We start from the raw sequence: 13,937 nt of genomic DNA, 5'->3' as shown, positions 1-13,937 counted from the left end.
TTTAAGGGCTGCAACAGTAAAATATCTTTTCCCTCTGAAGGGACAAATAACTCAAATGCATGGCAGCATTCCAGCTTAGTGCACTGCAAAAACTGAATCTTATGTAAGTAAAAAGAGCCTTGCATCAGAAAAGCAGTCTTATTTTCTGTCTTTCAACAGCAAGATAATCCCAGCTGATGACATTTCTGCAAGTTATTTTGACGTAAAGGATACTAGCTCTGCTCCATACTAATCATAAAACTTTTATTGGTAAATGAAGAGGCATTAAAAAAAACTCAAACGTCAAAAATTTAAACACCATCATCCAATCAGGGATGTCCCATAGTACCTACCTTTATTATGTTTCCTTTTTTAACATTTCAATTTGATTTCTGAAAATTATTTTCTTCCCCCAAAACATTTCATTTTGATTTTGTTTAACTTTTTTTTACTTGGGTTTTTGATTTATAGAATTTTGTTTAAATTTCTTAAATATAATGTTGTCTTTTTGATAATTTATTGATGTTTTTTAATGATTGGTTTTGCTTTTGTGGTGATCTTTAATGTTTTTTCAGTGAGTGATTTGTTGGTATAATTTCACTTCCTTTTTCTACTTTTTGCACTACTAAACTCGAAACATTTGTTCATTTTAAAACAATGATTTTTATTTTATTTTATCTAATAAATTTTAGATCTAAAAGGTACATCCACTAATGAAGAAAAAAGAGAAGAAGAAAAAAATCTTACAAAATTTCTTCCGGCGGCACTGATTGGATGGATCTGTAAACGTCACTTCCTGTCGAAAGCGGATGTGTTTGGCTGCTGGCGTGAAACAATGATCTCAGCTAACAATTTGCTTCACAGGAAAGGATTACGCAGGTAAATCCAAGTTACATGTGGCATGATTCATATAATTCTGGTGTTCATTTTCTGAGTTTTCTTCATCGTTAATCTTTTGTTTCGATTCAACACATTTGACAGTTTGCTGCTCAGTCCTCCCAGCAGCCGTCAGAGTTAGCTTAGCAAAATGTAGCTAAAATCCCCTCCCTCGCAGTGCCAGTTTGTTTGTTTACCTTGACTTCTTAGCTTCGGTTGTCACGATCTGCTACGAAACCTAACACGTTTTAGAGACTTTTATCTGTTATGAATTTTATTCATTCCTATTTTACGAAGATTTGTTTTTTAGTTTTTACACTGAATGTCAACCAAGCTGAAAAACTGAGCATTTTGAAAACGATTTGTGTGCTTTCAGTCGTATTTACGATACAAAACAAATCCCCTCATATTTTTAGATGCCCAGTTGCGAAAAAGTTAGGAGATAAGCTAAAGAAATAATACTTTAACAGGATGTCATAAATCATTCATGTATTTTCTAAAGATTTCTGTTGAATTGTTTTCTTAATGTTGTTGTCTTTGTGCCAGAGTCCAGTGAGGGTGGAGGATGGAGGTTCCTTGCTATCTACCCAAACTGCTCTTTGAGCTGAACGAGCAGAGGAAGCGGGGCTTCTTCTGTGACTGCAGCATTCTAGTGGAGGGTCAAGTCTTCAAAGCTCACCGGAATGTCTTGTTTGCTGGAAGTGGTTATTTCCGAGCTCTTCTGGTTCACTATCTTCAGGTGAGGTCTCTGTTTAGCACATATGGTGAAGTTATTCCTGCTCTCCTGTCTAAATATAAAAACACATCATAGTAAAGGACCTATATCATGCTTTGCGGCAGAGGATCAGGCGGTTGAGCAGGTTGGCCACTGATCGAAGGGTCGGCGGTTCAATCTCCGCTCCCCCCAGTCATCTCCCTTTCTCCAGTGTGGCTCCACTGGTGTGTGAATGCATTTGAATGTCCAGGTAATGGTCAGCGTGAACTGGCAGCCACACCCCTTTCAGTCTGCCCCAGGGCATCTGTGGCTACATCAGTAGCTACCATCACAAAGTATGAACAAGGACTAAATGAATACTGGACACATTGTAAGAACTTAAAGTGTCTGGAAAAGCGCAGAAAAATCCAATCTATTATTATTATTAAGCCTTTCATAATAAGCTATATTCATATATATCATGTATTAGCTTTGGCACACTAAAGATCAAATCTTTATGACATATGAGCTCTTTTCTTTCTCTGAAGTAGGAAGACCCAATCTCTGAGTCTGTCTGTGCCTTGTGCTCGGCGTGGTTACCGCCTTTTTATACCATGGTCCGGTTGAATACTCGATTCTGATTGGCTGCTGTGTATGCACTAAAACCTGATAACCGCACAGTGAAAAAAGAAGTTCCGGTCAGCTAGCTTAAATGTTAAACCTTTTGCTTCATCATTTGGACAAAAACAAGCGGTAAGAGGTGAACTTTCTCTCTGAACTGATGCTTTATTCAACCCATCGGGACGATCAGCATATACATATCCTCGAATCTTGACTGCAGCGGTGGTGCTGCGCAACGCGGACTATACTATTCTTCACATAGGACGGTCCAGGCTTCCACGGCGTGCGTTAAAAAGTAATAACCGCACACTTCGTCGGCCATTAACCCTTACGTAACGCCAAGTCGGCCTTGGCAGTGTGTCTGCGTTTCTCCCGTGAACACGAACAACATTTTTTGCAACATTTTATGGATGTGCATATCGTATATCTGCCTTTAGTAGGCCGGACGGTTCTTCCATCACAGACAGATTGGTGATGGCTAATCTGTTCATTTTGTGGTGAAATTTGGTCACAAAATGCGGACAACAACACCAGATGAACATTTCAGGATTTATTGAAACGATAAGTAACGAAAACTGTTTAGTTGGTGTGGGTCATCGAACATCTTAGGTGGGGTGCACATTCAAACACTGAACTCTCAAATCTCCACAGGCATCTTATTTATTTGGATTGAGCTGATGAGTTGTTGATGATTTTGCCTGTAATTAAATGCAGAAACAAATGAATACAATGATACATAAACCATTGTTGGTTGAAGATAATAATAAAACATACGTCTATGATGCATCCACTCAGCTGGACATGGACTGATCTGTGGTTGCATTTGGCTGGGACTGCATCTTCTCCTGGTAGAGGTTGGAGGGGAAGGGAATGCAACTGGCTGAGTTAAGGAAGTTCCTGGCTGAGTCTCACAGGTGCTCACTATTGAGCTGATAGTGGGTGTGGCCTGCTGGTGGTGCTGGATCACAACTAGTATTTTTAACAATAAGAACACTGTATTATGTTCTGATTAGCACTGGAAGCAAATGTTTCTTTTCTCTTTGAGGCATCAACCTCCGTATCATGAAATTTAAACGCTAAACGGAATGAGTATTTCTAAACACATAAATGATTGTTATACTGGGTCACAACTAGTGTATGGAAGTGATTGTGTAGCATAATTCAAAATAAAAGTCAAAACCAGAAATGCTTTTTCATTTTCAAAATGTAACTACGTTATTTGACTCAAAATTAAAATCAAAAAGCAATCCGCCAAAATGCTTTTTCATCTTCTGCTTCAGCACTGCTTATTCTGTCACTTAATTAAAACGATAAAGAAAATGGTATTTGACATTTCCTTTTCAAAAAGTTCTCTGGTAAATGTGTAGCAAAATTCATTTAGGAATGTCTGATTTGACAATTAAAATGGATTAACAGAAATGATTTTTATTTTCAAAATGTAGCTGCATCAAATGACTCAAAAATAAAATGAAAAATCAATACTTCAAAATGCTTTTTCATTTCTACTTAAAAACGCTTATTCTGTGTCATAATTAAAATGAAAATGCAAAGAGAGGATTACATTTTTGTTTTAACATCCACCCTGCAAAAATTGTCACTTAATTCAATTCCACTTAGGATTTCCAGATGGGAGGCGGGGCGATGACGTCAGTGCTTTCTCCGTGTGTCCGGCTGCTAAGGGACACATGCTAGGAGCAGTGGAGCTTTGTGTTAGCAGCAGAGGAGAGGCCTTTGTGATGGTTGTGAACTCCTGATGATTGTACACAGCTCCTTAGGACTACGTAGCAGCATTTCCACCTTATGCGGTCCTTCTTCAGACGCACCACGTTTCGTCAAAACTTTGCCCGGGACTAGCTTTAATGTCAGACCGGCAGCCGGATCGCCAAAGGCGGAAGTGCTCCTACGCAGATCTGAGAAACTCTAAATCATCAAATGAATATGTGTTTACAGCGGTGTCCACACAAAATAAAGGCTGATGTAATTCCCACATATTTACATCCAAGTTGCTCATTGCTGCTCAGCAGCGTGATTTGAACAGCGCGGCGAGTTCAGATCTCTGGACTCTGGCGAGGTCAGGAACTTAGTAACTTAGTAACTTGGTAGAGCTGTGACGGTGTGGGATTTTAGATCACTGTGGTGATGAACGAACAGGGGGCCAGGGGCCGCGGTGTCACGGTCACCCCCCCACCCCACCCCACCCCCGCCAAAAACAAAATCCCCCGGCGGCTGCGCCGCAAATGAATACAATTACAACGCAGCATTCTCTATTAACAAATAACAGTAACAACCAACTACTACCTATCTAACTAAAGAACTAACTATATAGGTGTTGTAGAATGACTATATGTGTGTGTTAGCGTGCTGTGTGTGTAGGAGGAAGGAGCACACACGTGTGTTGGTGGTGCGTGTTGATTCTTCTGCAGCGGACCGCTCTCTAGCTGCTCTCTGGTACAGACATTTTCTCAGAATATTATACATTACCCAGTAATAAACAGACTGCAGACACTTTGTCGCCTTTCTGGTAGCCGTGAAGCCTGACACCCATGAAGAACACGGGGCAGGAGGCTCCGCCTTTGTTCTTACAGACACGTAACTTTGCGCCGCACAAAATAGTTCCCAGACAAAACATGTAGTGATATTCGTGGAAATCTAACAGCGCATGTTTGGTGTTACAGAGTGAAGGAGAACAGTAATAAACCCCCCCAACACAAAATCCTCAGGTGGGCGGCCGTTTCGTGCACGCAGCTTGTAATGGAAATGAATAATTAGAACGCAGTAAATTGGTCGTATCATGTTAAAGTCAGTGACGTAAAAGCAAAAAAGTGGTTTCAGGTTAGTTAAGAACAACAAATCATTAACATATTGAGTTTTGGTTTCGTTTTTTTTTTTAAATTAATGTTTTTTTCTTATGTTTTTGCAAAAGATATAAATAATGGGATCTTTGAAGTTGGAAACCTGAATAATGACAAACGTGGGAACTTCTTCAGTTATCTGGTTTCTTAAAGCCAACAAGCCATTATCCATTCATAGATAGATAGATAGATATAAACTTCATTAATCTCCCAAAGGACAAATTCAGGTGTCTGGTAGCAAAACACACAACCACTCACAATAAACAACACTAAAATGACAGTTCACAAAATAAGATATCAGTTCATATCAGGCAGGTTCATTAAACATAATACTTATTTGTTTATGTTAATTATAGTACTGGAAATGTGATGGTTATGCTTCATTAATGTTGAGTCCTGATCCATTTGATCTGCTTTATTCAGGAACATCTTTTTAAATCAACACAGCATGTGTTAGTGTCATTTAACCGGCAGGTCTAAAATGTTCCTCAGACCTCATTTGCTCCTCCACAGGTTCTTCTGAGCAACAGGACAAAGTTTGAGTGCTGCTGGTTTATGTAAAACTTTACACTTGTTTAATTTCAGGACAGCGGACAGCGCTACAGCACAGCATCACTGGACATCGTCACGGCCGACGCCTTCTCCATCATCCTGGACTTCCTGTATTCTGGACGGCTGGCCCTGAACAGGAGTAACGTCATTGAGGTGATGTCTGCTGCCAGCTACCTGCAGATGACGGATCTTGTCAACCTATGTAAAGATTACATCCACTCATCGTTGGAGATCTGCAGTAAGGAGAAAGAGATGACTACAGCAAAGGATACGCGGGTGCAGGAGGGAGCCATGGGCCCGGCCGACAGCGGCACCCCTGCTGTGACCGTCCCCAGCGATGCAGGGGATGCAGAGTCCCTGTCCCAGACTGCAGAGGGAGACAGAGGATCAGGCTTGGCTTCAGAGTCCATGACCTCCACAAGGACCCCCTTAACCGTAACAGTCACCTCCCCTCCAGGGTCCAGCAGAGATGCGGATAGTGCCTACTCTTCAAGGGAGGGGTTTGCTTCTGGGATTGAGGGACAGAAGAGACACTTGGATCAACAGAACCTTTCATCCTCCTCATCCTCCGCTTTGACTCCTGAGTTGGTGAACCCAAAAATTGAATACGACCCCGACGAGGGGCTTATGGAGTCTCCCGACAACAAACTCCTCACACCGTATCAAGGACCTTCCCCCCACAATACCCATCATGGCAGGTTGCTGCCTTCAAGCCCCTCCCACTCTAACGAACGATCTCTTGCGGGGTACAGCTCTTCCTTTAACGCCAGGCAGCTGATGGAAATGCTGAGCAGAGCTGAGGGTCCCGCTGCTCTGGGGGACAGAGCGACGCAGCGCTTCACTCAGGCGCTCGGGAGCGGCGCCGCAGGAAGCCGAATGGAGGAAACGCTGGGGTTTGTGGGTTCATCCATCATGGAGATACAGACAGACTGGCTTGGAGAAGACACAGGTGATGACTGCGATGCATTTACATACATCACAGAGTCGGAGGGGAGATGGTTCAGTGGTCTAATTATTGTCTGGCTCCCCCTGCAGGTGATGGGTTAGTAGTGCCGGTGAAACTACACAAGTGCCCGTTCTGCCCGTACACCGCCAAGCAGAAAGGGATCATGAAGAGACACATACGCTGCCACACAGGGGAGAGGCCGTTCCCCTGCCCCATGTGTGGCAAGAGGTTCACCCGCCAGGAGCACCTTCGCACCCACGCCCTGACTGTACGCTGGCAGGGTCGGGTTTGGACCCCTGCTTTTGGTTTTCTCATTCTAGAGCTGTTTTCACCTTAACGTGTGCATTCTTAAACAGGCTGTCCTCTCGTGTTTTGGCCCCTGCAGGTCCACAGACATTACTGGCCAGTGACGTGTAAGAGCTGCAGGCGGACCTTCACCGGATCCGGAGTTTCACCGGGCCTCAGGCGCTTTGGGATCTGCGAAAGCTGCAACTGTGTGACCACAACTCACGAGGACTCTGCTCCAGTTCACCCCTCCAGCCAGCAGGAGAACATGGAGCGTGCAGACAGCGGCACAGATTGGTCCAGTTTTATGGACGATGTAGATGAGGTGGAGGTTGGCAGGGTGGAGGACCTGGTGGAGAAGCAGATGCTGGATCGACAGTTGGCAGTGTGCTCAGATGTGGGCCATACCCTGTGACGTAATGGTCTGTGAAGAAGCCTTTTCCACGCTCGTCCCTGATTAGGAATGATGTCAGACACTGACTCACAGACATCTATTCCCTTCGTTGTTCAAGTCCCACTCCGACCATCTTGTGATCTATTGTAGAAGCGTTCCCAGTGATTCTTTTAAGTAGGATTCTGCTGTTTTTAGCTAAAATCGAAACACCTGTCCTTTTCTAGGACATAGTTTCTACAGAGCAGCAGGAGTTCATTAGAAATTCACCTCTTGAGTTGTGGGAGGGAGGGTTGGATGGAAGCCTCCACTATATCCCATCATCCCTTTGTTTACACTCTCCCACTAGCTTACAGCCCCTCACAACCAAACATTAGCGGTGCAACATAAATGGTGATCAATATCAGGTCTATCCAGCCGTCCAGTTCTGATCCAGATTCCAGCTCAGACCAGGAAAACAAAGACGTTCATGGATCCGTTTGTCTGACAGTGGATCATCAGAATGGAGCAGAGCAGGAAGACTTTGGGGCACCCATCACAGTTTCTACGTCACAACTGAGAGATTTTCAACAGCATTTTTTCATCTGCTCCTGATTTATCCTGATTTGAATAAAAAATACACAGAAATTCAGTTTAAATCTTAATTTTCTTTATAGATGTCCACCATGATACAAGAACACGTTATAAAAACGTGGAATTTAAAAGGCTCTGTGTACAGACACGTCTGTGAATCATGTTAGAATAAATGCTGTTGGGTAAAATGCAGCCACATGAATAAAAGTCTGTTCCTGAGAGTCATCAGTTCATCCTGAAATCCAGTTATGTCTAATCTTTGAAAGTGTCCTGGGGGGCCATCTAGTGGCTAAGTCACTCTTAAAAAGTGTCGGCTCACTGCTTTTGGTGATCCACATCTGTGGAAACCTGTTTTCATCTCTCTCAGAAAATAAAGAGGCTTTTGATGGCTCAGTAACTCCATTCTAGTTAAGGGGTTTAGAGTTTTCCTTCTTACTTCCAGAAAATCTTGTTCAACTCTTATTTTGTATCTTCTTTTTGAGAAGTTGATTGCAGTCATTACATAAAGTTTATCCTCTTTCACCAGGTCACCAACTCCAAGAGCTTTATGTTCCTCCATCTTCATTTGATTGGGTAGTTTGAGGACTTTGGTTTCATTTGCTGGAGGGAGAGCAGCTGAAGTTTCACTGTGCCTCCCACTTTGGCCAGATCAGATCCATGTCTTGAGGATAAACTCTCTTTCAGGATCTGTTCCACTCCCTTTATGTTTTCATCCAGGCTCTCCAAGTTGTTGCTGGACGTCATCAACATAGCTGTCTTCTTCAACAATTTGTCGCCCCTCTTCTAGGTTGGTGAACATTTGACGGTTTGCAGTTTTTCTAAATCTTCTTGCTGCTCATCAAGTTCCACTGTCTTTGCCACTAGTTTCCAACTCTCCAAGTAGATCAACTCTGTAATCATTATTCACTTCACTAACATTTCTTCCCTCCTTTGTGATTCTTTTGAACTCTTTTAGGTGATTTTCTCCTATACTTCAATTTTATTTCTAAAGCCCAAATTCACAACAACAGTTGTCTCAATGGGCTTCATACCTGTGATTGTAAAGTAAACATACAATCAAAAAGGATCATAAATGCATAGAATTCAATTGGATGATACTAAACTTTAACTAAACTGACTAAACTAAACTGGGCATCCCTGCCCTTAGACACTCCTCTGTAAGAAAAACTTCTAAAAAAAACGGAATCCAGAAAAAACGAAGCAACCAAGGGGTGTCCACATGTATGAGGGATCCTCCCCCAGGACGGACAGGGCTTTCTGCTGAAGTAGTTGGTTTGTTTAGTGAAAGCATTTTTTTGCCACGGTTCTCTCTCACTTCAGTTGTTTTAAGGTTCTTCCAAGACCTTCTTCAGCCATCTTTACAGATTATGATTTGTTCTTGTGAACTTGCGTATTTCCCACATCAAGAGATGATTTTTCTGACTTTATCAGCTTTAGTTTCACCGTCACACGTCGGTTTTCAACCATCGAGTCCTCAGGTCTCCGACTCCGACTCGATTGACCGTGTTTTCCAAAGGACATGGAATCAACTCAATCACTCAACTACTTTTCTTTGCTTTTCTGTTGTTTTTTGGCAGGTAATTTTCTGATAGATGATAAATATGATAGGTTTTCAACCAATCATATTTAAAGACATAAATCAGACATAAATCTGAATTTCAATTGAACATTTCAAGAAACTTAACCTGTCAAACACATCAAAATGCCAGAAATAATCAGCACTAAACATAAAGGATTTTCTTAATTTATTAGTAGTCCATACTGGTTGTGTCTTTGGTTTTTGGAGCTGGAGAAGAATCGGACCAAACAAAGATGCAAGTGTGAGCATTAAAAATACTGATGGTGCAGTGTGTCAAACAAAAAGAAACATTGTGTTATGTTCAGTAGATAATTAGTTCCATCTGTGTGCAGCAAAGCAGATAAAAAATAGTTTCAAACGTTTCTGATGAGGTTCTAAATGCTCACCAATAGCTAAAAAAAAAACCCTCACAAGTTCAACGGATGCAACAAAAATAGCTGCTACAAAATAGCTTTTGATTTCAGTAAAAAAGACCCCCTCATCAGTGATGTGGTCACAAACTGGCCCCAATGTAATCAGACAGTTGGCGAGAATTAGAGAAATGAAGTGATTAAAAATAAAGTTTTTTTATGATGAAGGAAGGACGGAAGCAGTGAAGCACATGCGTCCGCTGCAGCTCAGTTAGTGTGTGCGGCCAGACACACTTATGTTTGGTTTAAAAATAAAATATAAATATAAAATTTACTAACACATTCTAAGATTTATTTCAATTAATTTTCATTGATTTCATGTTGCTGTTTTGGGCTGCTGGTGTTGAGGGGACCTTTGCTGCTGCTTCTGCCATCTGCAGTTGGAACCTGATGCAAGGAAGCAGGCCAGTCAGCAGAGGCCTTGTATTCAGCAGGCAGCTTATTGGACTGAACCATCGCCTGCGGAGAAGAAACTCTTTTTGTGTTAAATATTGCTTCACTTTAGCTTCTATTTGATGCTCATTAGTTCCATTATTTTTGTATGTTAATGCAGGCTGCAGGGGTTAGTGTCGGAGCTGGCATCACAGGGAATTATGGGAATCGATCCCCTTTGCTTGCTTTGGTCAAAATAGGGTTGAGCACGGGTGTTTCTTTTTGCCTACGGGTCCTTTCATCAGTTAATTTTCCTGTTGTGTTTACTTCTTTTTGGCACCATGAGTGTGGGAAGGGGAGGGGATGATGACACCTGTGCGATGTACAATGTTCAGCGTGTCAAAATAAAAATGCAGCGTATGTCTTATCATGTGTCTCTGCCTCTATTGCAGCGTTGCTGCAGTGTGTGTCCGCCACATATAACATATCGGTCAGTGAGAATCTTGCCAGACATCAAACTGGTCCGTGGCGCAATAAAGGTTGGGGATCGCTGACTTACAGCATTAAGTTTGTCCTTTACATCCTCTAAATTTTTTATCTTGCTGTGCAGTTCCTTATTTTCCACAGACAGACCCCTCTTCATTTGCTGGAGTTGATCTGTGTTGGTTTTACTGTAAAGACACTGAGCTTCCACTCTCTCTTTTTGTAGAAGAAGACCGGTCAGCTGCTTTTTTTCTTCTTTAAGTGCATCTGTTTGCTCTTTGAGGGAATCAAGTTCATCCAGCTCTCGGATGTACTCCTCTGTCTGTCTCAGACCAACAACCTCATTTTCCTGCTTCCCCACAAGATCTTCCAGACAGGACTTTTCCTTCATGGTGTCCATGTATTCGTCCAGAAGATCTTTGTATTGAGTAAAAGCCTACAGGTCGTCTAGCTCTTCCTGGAGACCTGCAGCGTGTTTCTGCAGGGATGAGGTCACTGCATGCAGATATTTTACTTCTTCCATTACAGTCTCATTCTGGTCCTTCACAGCATTGAGTTTGTCCTTTGCATCTTCCAAATGTTTGATCTTGTTGTGGAGTTCTTCATTTTCCACGAACAGATCCCTCTTAGTTTGCTCCAATTTTTTTTCTTTTTTACCTTTAAAAACATCTTTTTACACAAGTGTTTTCCTTTTAGGATTATTTCACACCATGAAAAGTGATCCTCCCAGTCTGACCAAGGATCAAGGCATTCTCATAACAGCAACATGAAGCAGTTCTTTAGTTAACCACGAGCAGGGGTCACCAATGCAGTGCCCGAGGACCACTTAAAGCAGGGGTGCTCTTTAGGTCGATTGCGATCAACCGGTCGATCTTCAAGGACATGAGGGTAGATCACAGGCCAGCAAAGACAAATACCCCAAAAAATGAAAAGATATTTCGAAAAAATCCTTCAGCAAATCAAAATCCTCACCGAGAAGTACGGGACTTGATTGACATGCAGAACGGCCAATCAAACATCCCCTGATACATACGTCACTGCACATGCGTGTTAAAATTCACTTAGCGCAAATTCTGTCTGTCATCAGAATGTCGCTACTTGCGCCGCGGCACATCAAGTCCCCAACAGAAAACAACTCCAGTACACAGGAGTATTTATTGAGGCCCGCGGACACCGAGCACGCCTCCGCAGTTCCCCTCCAATGGATCCGAGTTCACCAAGGTAGCAGTGTTTTCCTGTGGCACGCGATTCTGGAGCGCCGCTCACGGAGCCAGCCGCGCTTTGGAAATGCCATGCTGCCCCCATTGCACGGTTTACAGAAGAGCATGAAATGTAAGGAGCCTGTGTCCTGACATTAAACAATTAAAATATATCTCGTTCTCACAGATTAATATCTTCATCGCACGGAATAATATCTCTTTCCCTCAAAATTCTATTTCGCTCCCTCGAAATGATTAATTCGCAGGGATGATTAATTCTAAACATCCTCCGTGTCTTCAATGCAATGTAATGAGACACAAACAGACAGAAATGTGAAGGTATCTGCTGTAAAGCTATGACGTGAATAACAAGATGAATGATCGGCTAGTTAGCATGTAGCCTAATAGCCTTCGAATGTAAAGTGACTGCTAAAGAGAATGTTAATAAAAGACAAGTCCTGAATATTATTATCCCTATTCGACCCTAAAATACAATATCAGCTGGCTGTCTGTCTACCAGCCAGCCAGATGCCCGAATGGCGGCATGACAAGCAAAAAAGCTCCGCAGTGGAGCGACATCCGGTGAATCGTATGGCAAAGCAGCAATCCTAGGTATCATAAATCTTATAATATTTATCTTATATTCATTGAGACAATAATAAATTGATAATTCTTGTTTTTCTTTTTCTTTTCTTGAACGAATGTGGGTCACAAAGATACGGAAGTTACCGCTGATAGCGGCTTTTGCGGCAGGACAGAGACCATATCGTTGTTTATGAATGATTTATGACGTGAATAATTATTGCGTTCGCACGAATTAATCATTTCGAGGGAACGAGTTATTATTTCGTATGAACAAGATATTAACTTGTTGGAACAAGATATGAATCTGTGGGAACAAGATATATTTTAATTTTTTAATGTCAGGACACGGGCTCCGTAGAAATGTGATAGTCACTGCTATTTATAAAAATAGTACAGACCAAAAGTTTCGTCACACCTTCTCATTCAAAGAGTTTTCTTTATTTTCATGACTATGAAAATTGTGGAGTCATACTGTAGGCATCAAATCTGTGAATTAACACATGTGGAATTATTTACATAACACAAAAATGTGAAACAACTGAAAACATGTCATATTGTAAGTTCTTCATAGTAGCCACCTTTTGCTTTGATTACTGCTTTGCACACTCTTGGCATTCTCTTGATGAGCTTTAAGAGGTAGTCCAACTCACCCTGAACCATCTGGATTGGGTTCAGGTCCAGTGAATGTGGAGGCCAGGGGCCTCATTTATAAAACTTTGCGTAGGATTTGCGTCAGAAGTGGCGTACGGATGAAACATAGGACGTGCGTACGCAAAGAAATATTCGGATTTATAAAACCGTGCGCACGCACATCCTACGCATCTTTCCCTTAATAAATCACAACCGATTCTAAATGCAGCGCAGCTTTTTGCGGCTTCATGACACGCCCATAGTTGCCCATAAATAGTCCGTGAAACGCCCACAAATGAATATTCATTGATTGCGGAACCATGGCAAACACCGAGAGGAAATCAAAAAAACGTAACTTCACTCAATGTGAAGTAAAAGTTATCGTTGGCGAGGTGGAAAAGAGGAGAAAAGTGTTGTTTGGAGGGCACAGTGTGGGCATTACTAATGCCAAAAAGGCACGTGAGCGGCAAACGGTGGCGGACGCCGTAAATGCTGTAGCCTCACAACCATTCGAGGTTGTGAGGCTACAGCGCTCCATCGGGGGGGGGGGGACACCGGAGCGCCAGATGCATGCGCCGGGGGGACCGGAGCGCCAGATGCACCGGGTGACACGCGTGGTTCCTCCGAGTGCTCCTCTGTAACGCCGGGCCCAAAAGCCCGCAGAGGTCCAACAGGACGGCTGGAGGAAGTCAGAACCGGCTCATAAGCCACTCGTCCTCATTTGCCAGCACGTCTTCTTGCTGTCTAAAAATGCGTTCACTCCGAATTCTTCCATTTGCCACATCTTCTAAGAGCGTAAGATCAGCCATTGTGCGTCATTACGCATTGTGATGGGGCATTTTATAAGCTACAGATGGATGTCGGTAATAATCCACATGGAAATGGGAAATTGATCTGCGCAAATGTAATT

The 13,937-nt window shown here is 42.5% G+C and overlaps 1 protein-coding gene across 1 annotated transcript; it reads left to right on the top strand.

The window, feature by feature from the left end:
* Window positions 1-720: 720 nt before the first annotated feature.
* On the top strand, window positions 721-8,176 carry zbtb8b (zinc finger and BTB domain containing 8B). Its single transcript, XM_004074408.4, has 5 exons — window positions 721-858; window positions 1,402-1,594; window positions 5,608-6,523; window positions 6,610-6,788; window positions 6,906-8,176. Exons 2-5 carry the CDS (start codon window positions 1,421-1,423, stop codon window positions 7,218-7,220), a joined length of 1,584 nt encoding a protein of 527 aa, XP_004074456.1. The 5' UTR covers window positions 721-858; window positions 1,402-1,420; the 3' UTR covers window positions 7,221-8,176.
* The last annotated feature ends 5,761 nt before the right edge of the window (window positions 8,177-13,937 follow it).

This window comes from Oryzias latipes, chromosome 11, assembly GCF_053564925.1.
Source record: "Oryzias latipes strain Hd-rR chromosome 11, Olatipes_Hd-rR_3.1".
Classification (NCBI taxonomy): Eukaryota; Metazoa; Chordata; class Actinopteri; order Beloniformes; family Adrianichthyidae; genus Oryzias; species Oryzias latipes.
This window is presented reverse-complemented; position numbering and strand designations above follow the sequence as displayed.